The 25541-nt window shown below is 49.6% G+C and overlaps 1 protein-coding gene across 9 annotated transcripts in view; it reads right to left on the reverse strand.

The window, feature by feature from the left end:
• The window catches only part of Zer1 (zyg-11 related cell cycle regulator), a 38315-nt gene that overhangs the window by 7282 nt on the left and 5492 nt on the right, over positions 1-25541 (reverse strand). For 2 of the 9 annotated variants that reach the window (XM_050154902.1, XM_050154894.1), the window contains exons 1-9: positions 18148-18607; positions 7187-7435; positions 5500-5650; positions 4956-5392; positions 4509-4685; positions 2907-3021; positions 2602-2748; positions 2153-2326; positions 1040-1255 (exon numbers count right to left, since the gene is read on the reverse strand). In XM_050154902.1, coding sequence (XP_050010859.1) covers positions 1040-1255; positions 2153-2326; positions 2602-2748; positions 2907-3021; positions 4509-4685; positions 4956-5392; positions 5500-5650; positions 7187-7344 — 1575 coding nt within the window. In that variant the 5' untranslated portion in view covers positions 7345-7435; positions 18148-18607. Of the gene's footprint in view, positions 1-1039; positions 1256-2152; positions 2327-2601; positions 2749-2906; positions 3022-4508; positions 4686-4955; positions 5393-5499; positions 5651-7186; positions 7436-12726; positions 12746-18012; positions 18610-25541 lie in introns of those variants that run through there. The other 7 variants (XM_050154897.1, XM_050154895.1, XM_050154900.1 and 4 more) reach the window with 6 other exon arrangements.

Consider the following 25541-nt stretch of genomic DNA (forward strand, 5'->3'; position numbering starts at 1 on the left):
TGGTACAGGCCTTTAATCCCAGTCCTAGCACTTGGAAGGCAGAGGCAGGCAGATCTCTGTGAGTTCGAAGCCAGCCTGGTCTACAGAGCAAGTTCTAGGACACAGGACTACACAGAGATACCCTGTCTTGAAAAATAAAACAAAACAAAATTTGTCTGAAGTGGTCATGGTGTTGCATGCCTTTAATACCAGCACTCAGGGGGAGGTAGGTGGATCTTTCTGAGTTTGAGACCAGCTTGGTCTACATACCAAGTTCCAGGCCAGCCAGGACTACACAAAGACCTTGTCTCCAAATAAAACAAACAAACAAACAAACAACTCTTCTGCAGAGATGGCTCTGTGGTCAGGAGAGCACACTACTCTTGCAGAGGCCCCATTGAGGCTGCTATGTCCACCTACTGCTGTGGGATAATGCTTTTGTACACTATAAAGATCTGTCACTCATACTGGTTTAACAAAATGCTATGGGCCAGTAGTCAGGCAGGAAGTATAGGTGGGACAACCAGACTAGGAGAATTCTGGAAAGAGGAAAGGCAGAGATTCAGTCACCAGTCAGATGCAGAGCAAGTAAGATGAGAATGCCTTGCTGAGAAAAGGTACCAAGCTACGTGGCTAAACAGAGATAAGAATTATGGGTTAAGTTGTAAGATCTAGTTAATAACAAGCCTGAGCTAACAGGCCAAACAGTTTATAATTAATATAAGCCTCAGTGTGTTTATTTAGGACTGAATGGCTGTGGGACCGGCTGGGACAGAAACTTCCATTTATAACCTGTAACTCCAGCTCCAAATGGGTCAAACAATTCTGGCCTCTACTAGCTACCACTGACACACATGACTAAAAATAAGCGAAGGGGAAGAAAAAAGTCTTCAAAGGGCTGGGCACTTTGCATAGCGCATGCCAGACCCTGCGCTCAATCCTTAGCAATCATCTCCTCCACCCCAGCCAGGGTCTCCCCTCCCCCTCCTACTCCCAGTTCAGGTCTCCTGAGGCCTTGCTCACAGAGGACAGTCTGACAAGGACAGACAAGCACACGTACCACGACGAAGCCCATCTTGCCCACAGCTTCCTTGTGGTCATTGTCCACCTGACAGACCAGGGCATTACACAGGTGCACAGCAATGCGCTGGATGGACTCGTCCTGCCGGGTGGGGCTCAGGATGCTAAGCAGAAGCTCATTCACCCGGCGGTACTGGAACTCCAGTTCCTCGGGGATGCTGAAGTTGCAAAGGGTCAGACAGCAGTTCCGCTGCACCTGGGCCAGGTTGGGAGACAAGCGGAGCATGTTCAGGCACAGATTTAGAATAAGGCTCGACACCAAGGCCACCCAGAGCTGGGGAGGCCCTCTAGAGGAGCAGGCTACCAGGCTTTCTTGTTTAGAGTTTTTTGAGATGGAGATGGGGGTCCACAAGACCCAGGCTGAATTCAAACTCAATAGCTCCTACCCTCCCTGTTTCAGTCTCCCAAGACCTAGGATTACAAGGGCGTACCACTAGGCTCAGCTAAGGCTTGTTGTCTTGCTTTTCATTTTTTATTTATTTAGGTTTTTTGAGACAGGGTTTCTCTGTATAACAGCCCTAGCTGTCCTGGAACTCACACTGTAGACTAGGTTGGCCTCGAACTCACATAGATCCACCTGCCTCTCTTCATTTTTATTAAAGTTATTCTAAAAAAGCTTTAAAAAAACATGAAATTTTAGTATAGCATATAATTATAACAAAATAGCCGGGTGGTAGCGGTGCACACCTTTAATCCCAGCATGTGGGAGGCAGAGGCAGGCAAATCTCTGTGAGTTTGAGGCCCACAGGCTCCAAAGCTACAGAAAAAACCAGTCTCCAAAAAAAAAAAAAAGTATTAGAAACAACCTCCCCATCAGTGATAGGGACAGAGCAGAGGAGGTGGCCCATGTGGATGGAAGTCAGAGGGCAGAGGGGGCAGAGGTGGGATGGCCATGGCAGTGGGCTACAGTTGAGGCTAGCTTCTGGGGCGCTTATATGCCAGGGACAGGATTCTGGGACAGTGGATATGCCAAGGAAAATGGAAAAGGTCACCTAAGTTCAGGTAAGCCTGGGCGACATGCGTGTCTGGTACCCTGGGAAGCAAGAAGGGTTACTGGGCCAAAGCGTGCTGGCCACAGTAGGCAGGGGCTCACCGTCACCTCCTGGTAGGACTCCATGCCATTCAGCACCACCTGGATGACCTGTCGGCGCAGTTTGACACTCTGCTCTGAGCGGTACTCAGAATTGGTCAGGTAGAAGAGGGCAGCACTGCCGGTCACTTGGATGTTCTTGTCGTACTTGTGGCACTTGAGGGCTGTGATGACCAGCTGTGTAAAGACAGGGTGGGGGGCTCAAAGTCCTGCCTGGGTTCTTAGTCACCATGGCTCCTCTGGGGAAAGGCCCATCCTAGCCCTGTACTCCTGGGTAGACGTGGGCAGAGCAGGAACTAAGGCAGGGCCTGAACAAGTTGGCAGCAAAGCCAGGCACTGCCAAAGGGGTGGAAGCATGCAAGGCTATCCCCTGGGATCAGGAGTGGGTGCAGAGGGGCAGAGAAGGAAAGCAGGGCTGTCTGGGAGCCTGAGGGCTCGGGATTTGAGCTGACCTTCAGGGCCCGCAGAAGCTGGTTGCAGCGCTCAATGCGTGCGATGTCAAACAGCAGGTTGATGGCCCTGGAAGTGATCTCAGGCCGGTGTTCTGTGTAGGCCTCGATGGCATTCAGCACTTGTTCTTCATTCTTGTCACCGCTTACCTAAGATGGAACATGTTGAGGACAACCCAGAAGAGGCCAGGTAATGGAATCCCCAGGCTCAGCTCTGCTCCAGTACCTGGCCACTTCCTTTCTTCCCCATTTCCCCTTCTCCCCCCCCACCCCCCTCCCCCACCTCCCTCTAATCCCCCACCTCTTACTTTGTAGGCTGGAATGTGTGTGAGGCGACACAAGGAGGTCTCAAAGAGCCCAAGGAACTGCAGTGGCCTCTTCAGAGCCCGGAAAGGCATGATGCTGCTCTTGGAAGGCTCAGTGCTAGGGAAAACACACCAGAGTTGGCAACCTGGGCAGACCTAGCCAGGGCTCCCCTACAGACTAGGTATTTCCTTGATGAAGAAACAAGGCTTCTAGCCTCATCCTGCCCTACCCAACTCACTAAGCAGCTAAGACTGGCCTTGAACTCCTGATCCTCCTATCCCCCCCTCCCCCCACCTCCCAAGTGCTGGGATTACAGGTACAAGCTACCTGCCTGTTCTGTTTTTTTTGTTTGTTTGTTTGTTTGTTTGTTTTTTCGAGACAGGGTTTCTTTGTGTTTTTTTTTTTGGAGCCTGTCCTGGAACTAGCTCTTATAGACGAGGCTGGTCTCGAACTCACAGAGATCCTGCCTCTGCCTCCCGAGTGCTGGGATTAAAGGCGTACGCCACCACCGCCAGGCTTACAATGCCTGTTCTATGTTGTGTTGGGGATGCAGCCCAAGGCTTTGAACATGGTAGGCAAGCACTCCAGCACTGAGCTACATTCCCAGCCCCGACCTCTTGATGGAGGAGTAGGAAGGGCAAAATGTGGAAGAACATGGGATGGGAGCTGCTACCATTGCCACCACTGAGAGGTATCCTTCTAACAGAAACATGTTTCACATGCCGCTAAATATGGCTGAAGGAGGGCATGAGGCCAATTATAGTGGCTGGACTGGAATTAGGTCTCACCACAAGCCCAGAGGCACACATTGGCCATGCGCACACCTGAGGAACAGCCGTCCCATCGTGCCTGTGCTGTTTCTCAGACACCACCTGTGGTCCCCAAGCCTTGTGCACGCTGACCCCATGCTGCACTAAGGGCAGCCCCAAGTGTGCATTTCCCAGGCCAGTGCGCAGCAGCTCACACGGGCCACAGTGGGCAGGGCCTGACTTGCTTCTTTCTTTAGTTTATTCAGTGTGCGTGTGTATGTGAGTGCTTGTACATGCTCACAAGTGAGCACTCATGTGGAAATCAGCAGGCAGTTTGTAGCACTGGGTCCAGGGACTGAACTCAGGTTGTCAGGTTTAGTGTCAAGCACCTTTACCATCTTGCTGGTCCTTGACTTTTTAAAAAAAAAATTATTTTAATTTTATGGGTATAGGTGTTTTGCTTGCATATATGTTGTACTCTATGTGTGCCTGATGCATACAGAGGCCAGAGGAAGATGTTAGGCCCTCAGAAGCAGACTTACAAATAGGCTGTGAGCCATCATGCGGATGTTGGGACTCACACCCAGGTCCTCTAGAAAAGCAACAAATACTTTAAACTGCTCAGCCATCTCTCTAGTCACCCCAGCCCCTTTCTGAAGCTATGTAGCCCAGGCTGGCCTTAAACTCGGAGATGAGCCTGCCCCGTCTCTGTGTGCTGGGACTAAAGGCATACATTAGCAGGCCGGCCTCACGAACCTGCTTCTTATCTCCAGCACCAGCATGGTCCTTGGCACAGGGTTCTTAGCCGGGGCTTAGTGAGTGACAGCCTGCCAGCAGTCATAGCCAGGCACTCACCTGGTCTGCCCTGCCTCCTCCTCCATTTTAGAGATGCTGCAGTTCTCTAGGATCATGTGGCCAGAGATGTCTAGGGACATCAGGTTCCCCAGCTTCTGCACCAAGAGGCTGAGAACCTTCCGCGTCAGCTTGAACTTGTAGTAGCTGGAGAGGCGGTCTCGGGAGATGTCCAGGTGGCTGGAGGTCAGACAGGGGCCAGAGGTCAGGATCTGACTCCTTCAGGTCACAGCAGGGGAGGACCCATGCCTGCCACAACTTCTCCGGGGAATTCTGGCGAAAAGCTCTGCTGGGACTTAGGTGCCTTAAATTGCTCTAATCCAGCAAGAAATGTGGTCTAGGGAGTGGGGTCTCTCTCTCTCTGTTCCATGCAAGGGTTCCCTCTCTCTCCCACGCCTCTCTCCCACCCAATGCCCTCCCCTCCTGCCGAGGGCAGAGTGAGCAGCTCACCGCAGCTTGTGCAGCTGGACGATCACACGGATGTGCTCATCCGAAAGGTCCATGTTGTAGAGCACAAGGGACATCAGACTGTCCTTCCACTGTGTTAGGAAGGTGGCATCACTTGTCTGGATGCCTGAGAGGTCCAAGGCAGCCAGTGAGTTGAGTGGCCGCAGCAGTGACTCCACGGGGACACCATCAATCATGCGGCCCAGGTTAAGGAAACGCAGGCGGCTGAAGCCTTCAAAGGTGAAGTCCTTGACCAGCACCTGGCAGGTGGGGTTGACGAGACACTCGTCCTCGCAGCCCCCTGGGTTGTCTTCCTCATAGAAGATGTTGGAGCAGCCGAAGAGGCTCAGTGACACCAGACTGTGGCTGAAGCTCCGCAGTGTCTGCAGGCTCTTGGCAGACAGCTTCTCGCAGTTGGTCAGGTACAACTCCACCAGGTCCTGGAGTAGCACAGCAGCCTCAGCTCCTCTGCCCACCCTGTGCCACCCCAGGCCTGGCTACTGGGAACGAATGGGCAGGGGCTCCACAGTAGGGAGCGCGGCCTCACCTGCTTGCGAATGGCCTCTAGGTCCTGGTCCTGCACCAGGTCCTCACGGAGGTGGATCCGACTGAGGCGGGTGCTGCGGGGGTCTGAGAAGAGGCTGAAGAAAGTCTCGTGGGGCTCAAAGGTGCAGGCAGCACTGACCAGCTCCACGTACCTGGGAGAGAAGCAAGCCTAACTCAGGGAGTGCCTAGGAGCCTGAGCTGTCTTCTGTGCCCACATCAGGTGCCTGAGGGCTGATATCACCCAACAGCCAGCCTAAACACAGCACGGATACCTCTCTTCACAGGCACAGCCCATCTGCAGATCTGCACTACCTCAGCCACAGCACCACCATGGTCCAGTCACGTCTTTGCTTTTTTTCTTTTTTTCTTTCTTTTTCTGTTTTTGTTTTTGGAGCCAGGGTTTCTCTGTACCTGTGGAGCCTGTCCTGGCACTAGTTCTTGTAGACCAGGTTGGCCTCGAACTCACAGAGATCAGCCTGCCTCTGCCTCCCGATTGCTGGGATTAAAGGTGTGAGCCACCACCGCCCAGCTCACACACGTCTTTTCTTAGCAGCCTTCTGGCATCTATCAGCCCCTTCCAGAGCAGGTAAATTAGGTAAAATGGTTTTGAGCCTTCAGTGTAACCCTACCTAGCTAGGACACCAGTTTGTGCATGAATCCTGGGCTAGGGGTTTGGAGAGATGGCTCAGCTGTTAAGAGCACTTGTTCTTAGGGACTGAGAGGAGTGGAGGGAGGGGAAACTGAAATCAGGATCTAATGTATGAGAGAAGAATTAAAAAAAAGTACTTGTTCTTGTAGAGGACAGGTATTAAGTTCCCAGCACCTACATGGTGGCCCCTTTAAAAACGAAAAGAGCCAGACACGGGCGGCTCTCCAAGTTTGAGGCCAGTTCAGTCCACAGAGTGAGTTCCAGGTCAGAAGAGGCTACACAGAGAAACCGTGTTTGGCTCAACTGCTCGCAGCTGGGAAGCTCACACGTAACTGACTCTCCTAGATGTCAGTGTCCTCACCTGGGAAATGCACTTAGCTCTGGTGCTGAGCTGACAGTGTTCAGCATCCTGCCTGGCCCATGTCAAATGCTGAGAGCACCATTCCGAGCTCAGTCCTTGGTTCCCATGTGGCTATGAAACTCCCTGATCTAACGGTTTCCCTTTGGGATAACTGGAATATACCTCAGTGTTCTGGGAGTGTAGACACATGTGCTGTAGGCACCCAAAGCAGTGGTGGAGGGGGGCACCAGAAGGCTGCATAAAGATCATATGGGTGATTCAGTCTCTGAGCAGGTCTGTTGTTCTGGTCTTAGCACACATGTAAACACACATGTCCATGTGTTCTTCGTTCAGAAGTGCAGGCACAGGTGTGCACACAAACACAGGGCAGCACACAATGTCCCGACTTAGATGTGGGATTTTATACTAACTCATCCTAAACACACATGCTGCTTCACACACATGTTCTGTGCTGCATAATCCTGTAATTCCTATTCTTTCAAGTGTCCCACCTGTGCACACACACCAGCGCCTACAACCGTAACTCTATGGTAACATACATGCATCACTCTTGTCCCTCACTGTCACACTCACAGGCGTTTCCTCTTGTGGGGTCTGAACATAGTCTGGATCGTCAGCTCACACTTCATCCCCCACACTTGACCCCAACCCTGACCCCGTCCTGGGTCCCTTGCTCACTCATTGACCAGCTGGTCACAGATTTCGCTGGGCAAGAAGATGTCTGGATGCAGCCGCAGGGTCTCCTTGTCCAGCAGGTAGCCCAGGGTGCCATCAAGATTCCGGAGACAGAAGTCAGTACAGAGGGCCATCAGGGACTCAGGTGTGTCGGACGCCATGCTGGGAGAAGGCAGGTGGCCACTCTAGGGTGGATCCACAAGGGCAACTATAAATTCTCAACACTCACAAGATCATTGGCAGAGCCACAGCCTGGGAAGAAGAGAAGGAGAAAAGAAGCCAAATGAGCTGCAGAGAAGAGTGTACTCTCTGTGTGGGGAAAGGGAAGCCCCACCATTGCACTCAAATCATCACCTTAACATGTAGCATGAAGCCAGGGGTGGTGGTGCACGCCTTTAACCCTGGCACTCAGGAGAGGCAGGCAGATCTCTGTGAGTTCAAGGCCAGCCTGGTCTACAAAGTGAGTTCCAGTGCAAACCTGTAGCCCCAGCACCCGGGAGGGGGGCAGAAGCAAAGGATCCAGACCAGCCTGAACTACAGAGAGTCCAGGACTCATACAAAAGCTGCATGTCATCCAGTCACAGAAGTTCTTATACAACACGGGGCCACGCTAACTGAAGAAACCAATTATAAAGGTTACAGCACAGTCTGTGGAAGGTGCAGCCGCAAAAGGTGATTCTGCACAGACAGTCGGGAATGGGAGCGATTGCTTCTGGAGCTGGGGTTTCCTTTGAGGGATGACAATGATGGGTGCACACTGTGGTCACACTACAAACCACAGACCTGGATACTTTAAGGGGTTGGAACACACGGCCTGTGAACTACACTCAAACTGTTACTTTACAAACGGTTGGAGAGATGGCTTAGTGGTTAGGAACATTTACTTCTCTTGCAAAGGCCGTGGATTCAGTTCCCAGAACCTACATGGTTAGTTCACAACTAACCAGAATTCTAGCTCCAGTTGCATGTAGTGCCCACAGAGCTCAGGAAAGAAATCAGATCTTCTAGAACTGGAATTACAGATGGTTGTGAGCTGCCATGTGGGTGCTGGGAACCAAACCCAGGTCCTCTGCAAGAGCAAGTAAGTGCTCCTAACCACTGAGCCAGTTCTTTGGCCACTCTCCTAAGATTTCTTAACAGGCCTTAAAAATGCCAACCATAATGCAGGGCGTGGTGGTGCACACCATTAACCTGAGCACTCTGGAGGCAGATACAGGTGGATCTCTGTGGTCTGTTACACAGAGAAATCCTGTCTCGAAAATCCAAAAAATCCCAAACAAAGCAAAAATGCCAATCCTAAGAGAAAAAAGGTTAAACTGATATGCACTAAAGAAATTTCTGTCACACATACACAGAAGTTAATTCCACTCCAGGTCTAAAGGAAAGCAAAGGGTGGGAGGACACTAAAGAAGAGGATGACGAAGCTCCACTCAAGTCTAGACAACTAATGGAGATTCAGGGGGGAGAAAGGAGGAGGAAGAGAAGAACATAGACTAAAATGCATATCTGGTCCTTCCTCTGAGTAGACCCACAGGTGTCTTCACTATAAACATTCACATGTATGCTGTAATTCAGTAGAGATTAAAAATTGTTGGGGGCTGGAGAGATGGCTCAGTGGTTAAGAGCATTGCCTGCTCTTCCAAAGGTCCTGGGTTCAATTCCCAGCAACCACATGGTGGCTCACAACCATCTGTAAAGAGGTCTGGCGCCCTCTTCTGGCCTTCAGGCATACAGACAGAATATTGTATACATAATAAATCAATAAATATTAAAAAAAAAATTGTTGGCACCTGTCAGGTATGGTGGTGCATGCCTTTAGTTTCAGCACTTAGAAGGCAGAGTTAGGAGGATCTCTGTGAGTTTAAGGCCAGCCTGGTCTATATAGCAAGTTCCAGGTCAGCAAACAAAAACATGATTGGCAGCTGGGTGGTGGTGGCACACACCTTTAATTCCAGCACCCCTCACTCAGGAGGCAGTGGTGGGTAGATCTTTGTGAGTTCGAAGGCAGCCTGGTTGAGAGGCCAGCCTGGTCTACCAAGTGTGTTCCAGGACCGGCTCCAAAGCTACTGAGATGTTTCGATAAAAACAAAAAACAAAAACAAACAAACAAACAAAAACCCACGATTGGCACCAATGAAAGAGGCCCACACTTGCACGAAATCTGGACACATCCTGGTGACAAGTCAGTTCATAGAGACTCAAAACTGGCTGCAACAACTGCAAACTGAACCTTCATATTATACTTAGGTAAACAAGAAACAGTTCCTGGTTTAGAGCGCTTCTGTAGGGAACCTGCGTTTGCTTCACTGTGTAGCTATGTGGGCTCTGTACAAGTACTACTACATTGGGCATACAGACAACCTGAGCATTCGTGGATTTTGGTACCCAACTCAGGAATCAATTCCCTGTGGATACTGAACTTCAGAAAAGTCTCAGTGTTCTGGAGACGTAGTGCGGTGGTAGAGCCCATGCTTACTATGTATGAGACTTTGGGCTCGATCCCTGACATCCCCCACCCCAAAAAAAAAGCACAGGTGCTGTGGCCAGACAGAGAGATCTCTGCTTTGACTTCATTCTGTAAGTCACTAGGAAACAATGTCAGCTCTCCAGACCACAGTGTCCTCATCTGAAAAGATGAGGATGCCAATTCTCCTGCCAGGGCTGGGGGAGACAGTGCTGGGAAATACTTCCCAGGGCACACAACAAACAAGGCTTGGGTTATGCCTGACAGACAAGGAAACTCAAGTTCAAAGACTCAAGGCTACCCTGTACAAACTGGTCTCTTTGGCTCCGTCACATCATCTGTGAGAGCAGTGGATCTTAACCTATAGGTCACGACCCTTTTGGGGGTCAAACAACCCTTTCACAGGAGTCACCTAAGACCATCTGTAAACACAGATATTTACATTAACAGTAGCAAAATTATAGTTATGAAATAGAAACAAAAATAATTTTCTGGTTGGGGGTCACTGTAACATGAGTAGCTATATTAAAGGGCCACAGCATTAAGAAGATTGAGAACCATGAGGAAGGTTCCAAATGAGTGTGGGCTCAGCACCGCCCAGTTTTTGGGCATCCTGTGTCCACTCCTAAACCTTCTAGGTTATTCAGGACATGGAGCAAGAGGCAACACTGCCTGCACTAGGGAGGCTGAGGTAGGAGGATCACAGGTTCAGGACCAGCCCGAGACACTTAGCAAAATCCTGTGTTAATAAAACAAAAACGTGGGGTAGCTCAGTGGTAGAACACTTGCCTGGCATGTATGAGACACTGGGTTTCATCTTCAGGAGGAAAAAATTTGAATTCAGCTATTCTTTTGCTGTTGAAGTTTTATTTTTAAGATTTCAAAGATTTCTTTCTTTTGGGGGGTGGGATGGGGAGACAAGGTTTCTCTGTAACTTTGGGGCCTGTCCTGGAACTAGCTCCTGTAGACCAGGCTGGCCTCGAACTCATAGAGATCCGCCTGTCCACCTGCCTCTGCCTCCAGAGTGCTGGGATTAAAGGTGTGCACTACCACAGCCTGGCTTTGTTTTATATTATAGACAGAATCTCACTACATAGACCTGACTGGCCTGGAACTCTCTAGGTAAACCAAGATAGCCTGAGCTCACAGAGATCTTCCTGTCTCTCCTGGAATTAAAGGCATGTGCCACTATGCCCACCTCTAATATTAACTTATGTATATGTGTGTGGAGGGAGGGCATATGCACGAGTTCAGGTACACGTGAACCCAGAAGAGAATGATAGAGCGCCCCTGTGAGCTGCTTGAAACAGGTGCTAGGAATTGAATTCAGGTCTCTAAGAATAGCATGCACGTGCTGGAGAGATGGCTCAGAGGTTAAGAGCACTGGTTGCTCTTCCAAAGGTCCTCAGTTCAATTCCCAGCAACCACACGGTGGCTCACAACCATCAGTAATTTAATCAGGTTCCCTCTTCTGGCCTGCAGACAGAATACTGTATACATAATAAATAAACTGAAAAAAAAATAGACTCCACTTTTTTTTTTAAATCAGTTAAACTTTTTTTCTTAGATTTACTTATTTTAGACGTAAAGTGGTTTGCCTGCATGTATATGCATGTGCCACAAGCATACCTGGTGCCCTTGAAGGTCAGAAGAGGGCACTGGATCTCCTGGAACTGGAGTTATGGATGTTTGTGAGCTACCATGTGGGTGCTGGGACTCAAACAAGGGCTCCTAACTGCAGAGCCGCCTCTGCGACCATACTTTGATTTCAGCTATCATGATTCTCACCGCTAACTTCTGCCAAGCAGGCTCCCCACAAGGCCCATGCTTCAGCAGTCCTAGTGACAATGGCACAAACGGTGGGGCTGCCTGGACATCGGCACAACCTTCTTCACTTACAGGCCTGCCAGACTCAGGAAGGAGCCTGGCCTTCTCCCTGCTGGAGACCAGTTTTCTGGTCTCCTCAGTTCTGTCGGACCCCTCTAGCCTACCTCATCCACTGGATGGCAGGAAGCTGTAGGCCTAGTTACCTGTAGTCCTTCTCTGTCTACTAGCGCTGTCCCACTTCAGCCAATGATGTCTTTACCTCAAGAGTGCTCCCCTGATGGCTCAGAGGTTAAGAGCACTGACTACTCTTCTAGAGGTCCTGAGTTCAACTCCCAGAAACCACATGGTGGCTCACAACCATCAGTAATGAGGTCTGGTGCCCTCTTCTGGCCTGAAGGCATACATGCAGGAAGAGCCTTGTATACATAATTAATAAATAAGTCTTCAAAAAAAAAAAAAAGTGCTCCCCTGTATTACCCAGCCACATTTGTGTCCTGTCTTCACAAGGCAGCTCCTGGCCACTCAACACACTCTACCATCCCAGCGTCCAGGAGGCATTGCTGCCCCGTTGGATATTCCTGCTGAGGGTCTCATTGGTTCAATCCAGATTCCAGTTTATCCCTCCTGATTCCATGGAAGACAGAGGGTAGATGCCAGGCTGGCTTTTTTTTTTTTTTTTTTTTTTTTTTTTTGGTCTTTTAAGACAGGGTTTCTCTGTGTAACAGTCCTAGTTGTTCTGGAACTAGCTCTTGTAGACCAGGCTGACCTCAAACTCACAGAGATTCCCCCTGCTTCTGCCTCCCAAGTGCTGGGATTAAAGGCATGCGCCACCACTACTCAGTTCTTTTCTCTCTCTCTCTCTCTCTCTCTCTCTCTCTCTCAAGATTTATTTATTGGGGCTGGAGAGATGGCTCAGTGGTTAAGAGCATTGCCTGCTCTTCCAAAGGTATTGAGTTCAATTTGCGGCAACCACATGGTGGCTCACAGCCATCTGTAATGAGGTCTGGTGCCCTCTTCTGGCCTGCAGGCATACATGCAGAGTTTCTCTGCGTAGCCCTGGCTGTCCTGGAACTTGCAGACCAGACAGGCCTCAAACTCAGAGATCCGCCTGCCTCTGCTGCCCGAGTGCTGGGACTAAAGAGCGTGCCCCCACTGCCTGCAGGCTGTTTCTGCAGTGCTGCCCTGTAACTATGGACCTAGCCCTGGACTCCTGAGGACGTGCCAGATGTGAAACAGAACTCTCAGAACATACCCAAGTCCTGCCTGTATAAAACATCCTGGAGACAGCCACGTAAGAAGAACACAGATGCAGTCACATGGCTGGGACAGTACTCTGAAGAACAGGGAAGGGCCTGTGCCCACTCTTAGCTGCAGTATTGGGGCAGGTTCGACATGTAGCCCTGGAGGTGGGAGGAAAAGAGAATGTAAAGTGGCTGAGGGGATGGGGTGAAGGGTGTGTGGGCACCAAGAGCCCAGACCCATGGCTACAGGTAATGAGCCCAGGTGGGTACAGAATACCAAGTGCGGGGCCTGAGGGAAGGGAAGGCTCAGCAAATGCCATGGCAGGAGCCACAGAGGACTTGCAGGGCGTGAGTCTCATGAGGCTGAACATGAGTTCACTGTCCCCAGAACACTGCTGAATCCCTATGTGGCTGGCTGAGAGAAAGCCACCTTTTCTGCAGGGCTGAGCAAACCCCAGAGCTACCCTGTTCTAGCTGGGCTTACACAGGGAAAGGACACCGCATTATCTGTTGCCCAGGTCACCCTATTTGTCCTCTTTGAGGAGCTGACCCTGCAGTGTGGGGGAAGGGGTGTTCTGGGTGAACTGGGGAGGAAGGAGCTGCCCTCACCTGGCACAAAGCCTGAAGGGCTCAAAACACCCTACCTCTCCACTCCTTGGAACCTTAAGGATCTCCACTCTCGTGACAGGTTCCAGCCGTCTGGAATTCTGGCAACTGGGGACTCTGATGCTGATAGACTGACTACCAGAGGAGAACCCTGTGTCTCTTTTCTCACAGGCTCTTTAGGAGGTGCAGGGGGAGGGGAGGTGGGAGAAAAACAACAGCAGCTCAGGCAGTCACCCCTGCTACACCAGCTCCATGCTGAGTGCTTCCAGACGGACACCCAGTTCCTTCCAGAATTTATTTCCTACAGTTTCTTATTTAACCAGCCAAACATCACAGCACAGTACCCTGCACCAATAGAGAGCTATTCATTTGCATAACAATTTGTCTATGACCCTCCCCCCAGCTGCCAGCTCTGGAGGACCGACTGGCGGCTTGCACCCACGCCCACATCCTTGGTGCCTACTAGTGCCTGGCATTTAGGCGGAACAAAGGTTTGCTGTTGCCAGGATTACCTCACGATGGTACTCTGAGGTAGAGACTGCCAATCATTTGCGGATGAAGACACCAAGGTCCACAACTAAGACAAAAGTAGTCTGAGATAGCAATTGACTCTGGGGAAGGGGATAAAATCTAAACTCACCACCACACCCTTCCATTCATCCAGTCAACCAGCTAAAGAGTGACCGACCATGTCCCCAGGAAGGAGCAAGCAACATCCTGACACCTAGAGGACAGAGAGTCTGGGGAGCAGTGCCCACCCTGTGACATGTCAACCCATGAGCTCCCCAAACAAATGCCCTTTCCAGGAAGGGGTGGCTCCTCGGCTGGAGATTAGGGACAGAAGCCTGCTGTGAAGACAGTCCAGACATGAGCCAGGAGACTCCAGCAGGCAGAGGTGCAGGTGAGAACTGGGGATAGGAGCTACAGAGACTAAGTCCGCGGGTGATTATTCTGGGAACACAGGACAAGGGAGGAATGCACATCCCCACTGGGCTGCTGGTATCTCTCTTGATAAAGAAACAATGAACAAATCCTGAGGTGGAGGCAGGGGTGCGGGGGCATTGGGACAAGCTGAGGATCACACTGCTTGGGTTGTCTGTGCAATCAAATTTACTAATGCCCACACTGCTCAGCACTAGATATGCACCAGCTCCCTTCATCCTCACAGGAGGTGGGGGTCCTAGCTACAGCCTGCAGGTGGGCAGCTGAGGCTGGGTGCCAAGCTGTCTGCACGGCCGCTCTGTAGATAGATAGCTCTCCATTCACTGGGTCAAGACCGAGCAATTCAAGCTTCCCAGCTATGTTCTCAGTGGTGCCGCCCACGATGTCTTATGCAAGCCTCACCTTCCTTTCTGTGCTATCGTTACCTCCTTACAGCTCCATGTATCCTTGCACACTGACCACAGAAGATCTGGTTGTGTGACAGTGATTCCACGGGCACCGTGGACCAGAGCTAGACGCTTCAAGTAGGGACCCTGTATGCATCTCAGGACCTTCATCACAAGTGAACTGCAGGCTAGCTGGACCTCTGTCTCTGTTTCTCCATCTCTGGATTTACAAGTGCATGTTACAATACTGCTTTTTTTTTTTTTTCTTTTCCTTTGGTTTTTCAAGACAGAATTTCTGTGTAACCGCCCTGGCTGTCCTGGAACTTGCTCTGTAGACCAGGCTGGACTCAAACTCTCAGAGATCCACCTGCCTCTGCCTCCTGAGTGTTGGGATTAAAGGCGTGCCCCACCATCATTCGGCTACCATATAGTTTCTTTTTTTTTAAATATCTATTTGTTATGTATACAATATTCTGTCTGTGTGTATGACTGCAGGCCAGAAGAGGGCACCAGACCCCATTACAGATGGTTGTGAGCTACCATGTGGTTGCTGGGAATTGAAATCAGGACCTATGGAAGAGCAGACAATGCTCTTAACCACTAAGCCATCTCTCCAGCCCCGTACCATACTGTTTCTTATGTGGGTGCTGGGGACAGAACTCAGGTCCTCATGCTTGCAAGGTAAGCATTTTTACTGTTTGAGTCACATCCCTAGCTTTTTGTTCACTTCTGAAGCCAGAACACAGCTGCAGTGAGTAGTTTGATGTTAATCCCAAATAGCTGACTCCACAGGGGTCTCCGAACTCCATTTCTGGGGTCAAGAACAGCTAAAACAGCTAGGCTAAACAAAAAACAGTGAAAGCAGAGGCCATCAAGATGGCTCAGTGGTTAAGTGGTGTCAGCTACCAAGGTTGAAAACCTGAGTTTGAACCCCAGGTTCATGGTGGAAAGAGAGAGTTGGCTCTCCTACGTTGTCCTCTGACCTCTATACGTGTGCTGGGGTACTTCAATAAGTAAATGTTAGAAACAAGCACACACCTGGAGGCGGAGAGTGACCCTGTGCCTAGTGGGCCCTAGCTGCCCCTGGACTCTGACAGAAGTGTTAGTCTTAGAGAAGGACCTCTACCTCCAACCTTTGTCTCAGAGTTCATCCTCCCACTCTCCAGAGTCAGCAGGGCAAGAGAACACCTTTCTCAGTGGAAAGATGGGAAAATTGAGGTCCACGGGGAACAAAGGAAAGTATATACAGTGAGCAGCTGGCAGGACTGTGCTCGACCCTGTTTTACCAGCTTGCTGTTTTGGGGCTCTGGTCATAGATGCCTTCTGTCATCTAGGCTCTAGTCTTCTGAGTGTTCGAACTTTACACATTTACATTTTATTTTGTAGAGCACAGGATGGACTTGATGACAGGTAAGGATTCTATCACTGAGTCACACCCCCTGTCCCTTGCCCTTGCATTTTCAAATCCTCGGCCTGCTCAGCCTATGACCCAGGCCTGATGATGGAGTCAGGCTCACCTGAAACCTGACCACACGTTCGATGCCACAGCAGGCCCAACACATAGCACCCTTCCCAGGCTGGCTGTAGGTTGGCAGGCAGCACTCAGACCTTAAGTTGTAAGACGGATGGGAATCTTAGAGCTTGACTTTAAAAGTCCTCACTGGGCCAGGTGGTGATGACACACACCTTTAATCCCAGCACTCTGGAGGCAGTGGCAAGTGGATCTCTGTGAGTTCAAGACCAGCCTGGTCTACATAGTGAGTTTGAGGCCAGCCTTGTCTACATGCAACTGCCTCAAAATAAACAAACAAATAGAAAGGTAAGGGGCACCAGCTGGAGTTGGTGGCCCACGTCTGCAGTCCCAGCATTTGGGAGGCTGAGGAGGACTGCTGTGAGTTCAAGGTCAGCCTGGGATACACAGGAGTCAGTCTAGCTACAGAATGAGACCTTGTTTAAAAAAAAAAAAAAAAAAAAAGGCCACGCTCTCAGACACCCTGAAGGACACACCATTACTTTTACCAGTGAGGGGTGTCATAAGATTCTATGTAGCTTCCTCCAGTAGTCTACAAATTCTATGAGCTGGGGAGCCAGGCAGAGAGGGCGATACACCAGTTGGTGGTAGAAAGCAGGGCTGTGGGGTAGACGAACCTTACTGTCATATACCCCACCACACTCACACACACACACACACACACACACACACACACACACGCTACCTTAGCAGTCCTATTCCACAGATGATAAGACTGAGGCACAAGGCCACTTGCTCACGTTCTAACAAGCAGGAAACAGTAGTGTGACATGACTTGCCTGCAGAGCTGTCCTTCGAAAGATTTCTGTCACTGATGGTCAGCACAGATGGCAAAAGAGCACTCAGAACACAAGGCCAAAGTACAACGGCCATTTGTCACTTCAGATCAGTCTGCATTTTCTCCAACATTTTAACGACTACAAGTCAACCCTGCATCACAGGCAGCCCCTAGCACGCTCCCTATGTTTTCTGTTCCCAGTTGATTCCCTCACCGCCCACTCTGCCTCCTCCACTCTAGCCCATGTAGGTTCTCTTTAGGACCTTTGCACCTGCTCCTGAATGCTGTGCCCTAGATAGCTGTAATGGTTTCCTACCTCCCTCATCTCTGCTCAGACTGCAACCCTATTAAATACCTTCTCTGCCCATTCCCAGTCTCTGTTCTCCATGATCCTCCCTGCTTTCTCTTTCTCCATGACAGCTATTACTATTTTACATGTTGCACGTTCATTTGCTGAATAAGTCCAAGTGCATCGACCCTTGCATCTGACAGCCCCTAGCACGCTCCCTGTCCAAGCATAGCTTCCTGTGACCTTTTTCAACGCTAGCTCCCATGGTCACTCTAACTCGAAACCTAAAAGAGAAGCATTCTGTAAGAAACATCATTGAGTCGGCTTTCCCCAGGCATTAGGCGCCCCCCCCGCCACATATTCTCTCACAAGGCACAAACAAACACTGGAAATTTCTGACTCTGGTTAAAGAGCAGCCATTCAAGTTCCACCCAGTGCTGGGCTGGCCAGACCAGTCAGCTTCGCTTTCACCTCACCTATGGGCGCCCGAGGTCTTCAGCTTGCGAGCCCACCCGCCCTTTTTCTCCCCTGTTGCATCCTCTCGCATCTTGCCATCCCCTTTTGGGAGCTGGTCCAGAAGCGAAGCCATCCCTAAGCTTTTAAGTAGCACGGCTTGGGTTTTGGAAGGAGACCTAAGCTCATCCAACAGGTAGGAGGGGCAGAGGCCGGCCTTGTAAACCCTACACAGATTCCCCCATCTTGCACAAACGAGCGTCGTTCTCCTTGTGGAGAGAGAGCTCAATTTTCAAGGCAGGTTTTTCAGACCTGGGCGGGAGGCGACGAGAGCCCTCCCAGCCTTGGCCGAGGTGGTCCTGCAGGGGGTCGCCGAGGCACTGCTAAGATCCTGAGGCGGGGGAGGAGGATGCAGGTACGTCTGTTGGCTCGGCAGCTCGGACATACCCTGGGAGGGGGCGGCCCTCAGCGGGGAGACGGGATGCTTCGCAGGCTTACAAGCAGAGGCCGCGGCCCTGGGGAATCCGCTGCCAGAGAGACGCAGGAGGTCTGATCCGGTCCGGGTCCGGTCGGTGGGGCCGGGCAGGGCGGGAATGCAGCGGCTGGAGTCGCGGCGGAGGCCGTTCCCTTGCCCTCGGGCCGCTGAGGGCCGCCGGCTGCTGGCTCCGGGCCCAGCCCCTCCCCCCGGTCCTGCTTCGACCGCTTCGAGAGCCTGTGGCTGTCGGTGTGCTGTCAACAAAGCGTCACTTCCGGGCCGCCCCTTAGCAACAGAGGAGGGGTTCCCTGGTCGTGTCCCGCCGCGAATGTGGGCGGCGGCGGCCTAAGGTTCCGGGCCCTGTGGGCTGCTCCTGCCCGTGCTGAGGCCTGTGTCCCCCAAGTTAGCCCTCAGGGTCCCTTCCAGAGAAGGGCTGTCTCGCAGGAGCAGGGTTCAGGACGGGACTGACTCCACCTTCCCTCGTCAGCGCTGACTCACGCGGTGTCCAATCCGACGCCTTTTGGGCTGTCTCCACGCAGCCACCACATTGCCCCTCAAGTCTGCTCCTCCCTCTCCTTCACGACAAGGGCCACTTACCCAGGAGCTGTCAGACAGCAAGCTTGAGGCCTTCCTTGGCCCCTGCATTTCCTTCTAGTCTCCAATAATCTCTTAACAGTTGCTTCTCTTCCTTCAATAGTGCCCAACTTCTGTCCATTTTATTTTTCAAAAATGTTTATTATTTTTAATAATGTGTATATGTGTGAGTGGGGTGTATGCAGGGAACTGCGGGTGCCTGTGGAGCTGCAGTTACAGGTGGCCTTAAGTTCTCCAGCGTGCTGGGAACAGAACTCTCTCTCCTGCTTCTCCTTTTCATTCTTTCTAAGATAATGGGTTTTTTCCCATTTATTTACATTTGTGCACGCGTGTGTGCATATGTAGGGGGTCAGAGGACTGTTTACTAGAGATGGTTCTCTTTAAGTCCACCATGTGGGTTCCAGGAATCGAACCCTGGTCGTCTAGCTTGGTGCCAAGCACCCCTATCTGCTGTGTCATCTCACTGGCGCCCCTCACCATTTCTCCTAACTTCTGCCATGGCCACCTTCCACAAATCCCTTCATTCCCTCTGCAGTCCCACAATCCAAGAGTGGGTTTCCCAAAAACATAAATCTCATCAGGGCATTCAGACTTTCTTGACCTACCCTGGCAGAGACAGGTGAATATCTGTGAGTTCAAGGCCAGCCTGATCTACAAGAGCTAGTTCCAGTACAGGTTCCAAAGCTACAGAGAAACCCTGTCTTGAAAAAAAAAACAAACAAAAATGCAATATAAAAAAAATGCAACACACCTTTGCATCATTAAATGTTCCACGGCATAAACAAATGTAACACATCTGAAAATAATATTCTACAACAAGTTTTGGCTCTCTTCATCTCTCTCTCTCTCTCTCTCTGGGCTCAAACAATAAGTTGGTGAAATTAACCTTTTTTTTAAAAAAAAATTGTTTTTGGAGACAGGGTTTCCCTGTGTGTAGTCCTGGCTGTCCTGGAACTCACTCTGTATATCAGGCCAGCCTTGAACTCAGAGATCCACTTGCTTCTGCCTTCCGAGTGCTGGGATTAAAAGCATGCGCCAGGGGCTGGAGAGATGTCTCAGTAGTTAAGAGCATTGCCTGCTCTTCCAAAGGTCCTGAGTTCAATTCCCGGCAACCACAAGGTGGCTCACAACCATCTGTAATTAGATCTGGTGCCCTCTTCTGGCCTGCAGGCATACATGCAGACAGAATATTGTATACATAATAAATAAATATTTAAAAAATAATTGAAAAGAGAAAAAAAAAGCATGAGCCACCACCACCTGGCTGAACTCAAACATTTTTCTCACTGCTATCCATATCTGATGTACAATACTTTTTTCTTGAGGAACTCTGGGGGATGGGGTAGGGAGGAAGGAGGGAGTCTAAAATCCAGGTCCTGAGGCATACAAGAATTCTACCACTAAGCTAAGGATGCATATGCCTGGCAGTAGTGGAACACACCTTTGATCCTAGAACTTGGGAGGCAGAGACAGGCTGATCTCTGTGAGTTCGAAGCCAGCCTGGTCTACAGACTGAGTTCCAGGACAGCACAGACTGCACAGAGAAACCCTGTCTAGATACCTTAAGCAGGACGGTAAACAACTCAAAATAGTTTCAGGAAGCCCCTGAAACTAACCAGCTTCACTAAGCCCCTCCCTGCCAGAGTAAACAATAAAAAGCTGAGAGTTCCTCTCTGAGCTGCAAAGGTTCTCAGAGAAGAAAAGACTTAGACCAGACCAGACCAGACCAGACCAGCTGCCTGGAAGAGTTTTGGAGCAACTGAGACACTTGGAAACCCACCTGTTGAGGGCCTGCTGACTACACAGTGTGCTCCAGGTTCCCAGCTTTGTCAGCTGTCACCCCATGCAGGGGTGGGCCTTGGTGATGCAGCTGTCCTGAGTCATTTCTGTTCCTGTGAGTAACCCCTCACCCATATTCCTTTAACCCCAATAAAACTCAACAGTTTGGTTGGACTGTGGTGGTGTCTGCACTTTGGTTTGGCACGAGTTCCCTATCTGGGGGGGTAGATGTGTGTGTCGTATCTCCCCAGAAAAATTTTGTCACACAACACCCTTGCCTATGGCAAACCTAACACAACAGCATATTGAAACAATTCTACATCCATGACTGTCTTAGTTATGGTTATGATTGCTGTGCTGAAATACCATAACCAAAAGCAAGTTGGGGAGGAAAGGGTTTATTTGGGCTTACACTTCCACATCATAGTCTATCACTGGAGGAAGTCAGAACATGAACCCAAACAGGGCAGGAGACTGGAGGCAGGAGCTGATGCAGAGGCATGAAGGGTGCTCCTCGTGGCTTGCTTAGCTCTCTTCTTTTGTTACTTGATTTTTGTATTTTGAGACAAGATTTTCCTGTGTAGTCCTAGCTGTTCTGGAAATCTGTAGACCAGGATGGTCTCAAACTCAGAGATCTGCCTGCTTCTGCTGGGATTAAAGGCATCTGGATTTGCTGGGCAGTGATGGTGCACGCCTTTAATCCCAGCACTCGGGAGGCAGAGGCAGGTGGATCTCTTTGAGTTTGAGGCCAGCCTGGTCTACAGAGCGAGTTCCAGAACATATAGGGCTACACAGAGAAACCCTGTCTCGAAAAACAACAACAACAAAAAACAACAAAAACAAAAACAAACAAAAAAAGCTTCCTTCCTTACCTGAGGATCATCATGATTAAAGTAGGAATGTATTTTGTTTTTGTTTTTCCAAGACAAGGTTTCTCTGTGTATCCCTGTTTGTCCTAGACCTCACTCTGTATCCCAGGCTAGTCTTGAACTCACTGAGATCCGCCTGCCTTTGCTTTCTGAGTGCTGGAATTAAAGGTGTGCAACACCACTGCCAGGCTCAATACCCCTCTTTTGTGATGAACCAATTCAGGCTGTAGGTTCTCACCCTGTAAATGCCTCTGATCCCAGTGCTTGGCTAAATCAGAGGTTGATCTAGGCGACCTGAGATCCTGTTCCCACAAACAAACACTCTGAATTTGAGGCCTGCCTGGCCTACTCAGAAACTTCCAGGCCAGCCATGGTTATATGGTAAGACACTGTTTCAAAAAACCAAGCTGAACAAACAAAAACTTCTCCATTAAGTTAGGACAGAAGAAAACTTTTCAATACCATGAAGGCCAAATGAAAACTCAAGTTGATATCACACTTGTGAAAAACTGAAAGTTTTTACTCCAAGATCAGGAAAAAGGCAAATATGCCTTTCTTCTCAGCACAGGACTAGACATCTTCACCAGAGATTTAAAAAAAAAAAAAAAAAAAAAAAAACACCTGGCTAGAGCACTAGCTGCTCTTCCAGAGGACCTGAGTTCAATTCCCAACACCCACATGGCGAAAGACCCCTGGAGTGGGGAGACTCACTCAAGTCTTGGGATAACACGACCCCCCAGGAACTCATGAGAGACTGTCCTTGCTGCAATCACACAAGGTTTATTGACAGGTCAGGAACCAGTACGTTGGGGCTGAAACTCATTTCCCACGCCGGGGGGTAGAGGAGTTTGACCCCAAGTAGCTGGGAGAGGGGGTATTTAGGGGAAGAAACCACAGCCCAAAGAGGGTAGGGAGGGCGTCATTGAAAAATTCTGAAAATACCAGTGATCATTGGAAAATTCTGAAAACAGCAGTGATAATCACAAGGGGGTAACTCCCCGTTTCTCAAGATTATTCTCAAGATTATAACCTAACTTGATGGTCAGATAGTTCCTGGAACAGTCACTGAACCGGCTAACCTAGATTTTTGGTTCTTCTCTCCCTGCTAGATTTTTGGCTCTATTCTTTCTGCTAGAGGGGTCTTGATTTATCCGGGTCTTTCAATGGCAGCTCACAACTGTCTGTAATTCCAAGATCTGACACCCTCACACAGACATATATGCAGGCAGAACATCAATGCACATAAAGTGAAAACAAACTTTTTTTAAAAAGTACAATATAGGGCTGGAGAGATGGCTCAGAGGTTAAGAGCATTGCCTGCTCTTCCAAAGGTCCTGAGTTCAATTCCCAGCAACCACATGGTGGCTCACAACCATCTGTAATGAGGTCTGGTGCCCTCTTCTGGCCTGCAGGCATACACACAGACAGAATATTGTATACAAAATAAAGAAATAAATATTAAAAAAATAAATAAATAAAAAGTACAATATAAAACACAAAATGTTGATTGTTCCATACACTTAAACAACCTGAAAATATTTAAAAGTATGATAGGCTTATTGTTACATGCTTTTTACCCAAGAGGCAGAGGCAGGAGGATCTTTGTCAGTTTGAGACCATCCTGGCATACATAACCAGTTCCAGGCCAGCCAGGGCTACATAGTGAGATTCTGTCTAAATAAACAAATATATTTTGTAAAATGAATTGTTGTGGGCCAGGAATAGTGCCACATGCCTTTAATCCCTGCACTCCTAAAACAGAAGCAGACAGATCTCTGTAGGTACAAGGCCAGCCTGGTCTACACAACAAGTTCTAGAACTGGAGAGAGAGAGACAGAGACAGAGACAAAGACAGAGAGAGAGCGCTAAGTATCTGCTCAGATGCCAGAGGCTGATGCTGAGTATCTTCATCAATTCATCAATCACTCTATTTTTGGAGACATATCTCTCACTGGAAGTTCATCAGTTTGCCACAACTCCAGACTTTTCCAAAGGTGCTAGGGATCTTAACTGCAGTCTTCAGTTTGTGGAGCAGGCACTTCTCTCAGTGAGTTACCTCTCTAGCTGGCCACAGCAAGCATGGTCCTGGAAACCTAACCAGGGCAGCAAACCAGGCAGCAAGGGAATGAAGAAAGGGCAGAAACACATTCAGAAAAGCTAGGGTTGTTTGGGATGTACTCAGTCTTATGGAGCAGCAGCTGGGCACAAACCCAGAACCTCAGCTCTTCTGTTATGTACGGCACACAGGAAGGGGGTAACCTCGGCTCTTCTGATGTGTACGGTAAACGGGAAGGGGGACCTCAACTCTTCTGTTACGTAAGGCACGCGGAAAGGGGGTAACCTCAGCTCTTCTGTTATGTACAACACACGGGAGGGGGTAACCTCAGCTCTTCTGTTATGTATGGCACACGGGAAGGGGGACCCCAGCTCTTCTGTTATGTACAACACACGGGAGGGGGGTAACCTCAGCTCTTCTGTTATGTATGGCACACGGGAAGGGGGTAACCTCAGCTCTTCTGTTATGTATGGCACATGGGAAGGGGCTAGCTATTCTGGTAGGAGGTCTCTGTAGTCCAACAAAGTCAAGTTTCTCTGTGTCCTGGTAGCTACTCCTAAATAACCACTCAGATATTTATTAATTATAAATGCTCAGCTGATAGCTCAGGCTGGTTACTAGCTAACCCTTACATTTTAAATTAACCCATATTTGGGGGCTGGAGAGATGGCTCAGCGGTTAAGAGCACTGACTCTTCTTCCAGAGGTCCTGAGTTCAATTCCCAGGAACCACATAGTGGCTCACAACCATCTATAATGAGACCTGGTGCCCTCTTCTGGGGTGCAGGTACACATGCAGGCAAAATACTGTATACATAATAAATAAATCTTTAAAAATTAACCCATATTTTATTCTTTCTCTCCCTTTTTAAGATAGGATTTCCCTGTGTAGCAGCCCTAGCTGTCCTGGAACTAGCTTTTGTGGACCAGGCTGGCCTTGAATTCACAGAGATCCTCCTGCTTCTGCCTCCCGGGTGCTGGGATTAAAGGCGTGAGCCACCACTGCCTGGCCCCTTATTTCTTACCCTCTCCCACCTGGCCACACAACACATTTATCTTGCTTTTCTCAGCAGCTGCTGAGACTCCTGAGACTCCGCCCTCCTTCTTCCCAGCATCCTCTCAGTTTTACTGTCCTGTCCTGCGATTGGCCAGTCAGCCTTTTTATTAACCAATGAGAGTACTATCTATTTCCAGAGTTCAGAGTTTGTTCCACAGCAGTCCGGTTTTTGCACACACTGCCAGCATTCCCCCATGGACAGGAGGAAGGGCAATTCTGAGCCTGACTGCTGGGACGGCTTTCCTCCTCCCATGGTCTGAGCACTGGGTCCTTGATGTGACTCATGCGCATGTCAACAACACGCAGTCACTCAGGGCTTCCACAACATTCCACAACAGTCCAGAAAGAAGAAAAAAAAAGTAGTTTAAAATTTTACTTTGTGGGTGTGTGAGTGGGTGGGTGCCATAGTTCACTTGGGAGATCAGAGGACAACTCTCAGGGGTGAATTCTCTCCTTTCACTGTGGGGTTCATAGATGGAACCCAGGTTGTCAGGCTTGGGTGGCAACAGGTTTTACCTACCTAGCCACCTCACCAGCTTCCCAAGGAGAAAAAATTCACACACACTAGCATGGGAAAGAACGAAACATTTAAGAATAAAGCTAGGACCTGGAGAGGTGGTTCACCAGTTAAAAGTGCCCGTTGTTCTTACTGAGCGCCAGAGTTAGCTCGGTTCCCAGCGCCCACATGGCAGCTCACAACCATACATGATCCAGTGCCCTCTGACTTCCTTGGGCACCAGGCAGTGTATGCAATGCACAGACTCACATGAAGGCAAAACACTCATATAAATGAAATAAATAAATAAAAACTAGCCAAAGAAGTGAAAAAGATCATACATTGAAAACTACAGCCGGGCGGTGGTGGCTCACACCTTTAATATCTGCATCTGGGAGGCAGAGACAAGTGGATCTCTGTGAGTTTGAGGCCAGCCTGGTCTACAGAGCTAGTTCCAGGACAGCTAGGGCTGTTACACAGAGAAACACTCTCTTGAAAAACAAAAACAAACGAACA

Source organism: Alexandromys fortis, unplaced genomic scaffold, assembly GCF_014885135.2.
Source record: "Alexandromys fortis isolate MF-2015 unplaced genomic scaffold, M_Fortis_MF-2015_v1.1 scaffold_72, whole genome shotgun sequence".
Lineage (NCBI taxonomy): Eukaryota > Metazoa > Chordata > Mammalia > Rodentia > Cricetidae > Alexandromys > Alexandromys fortis.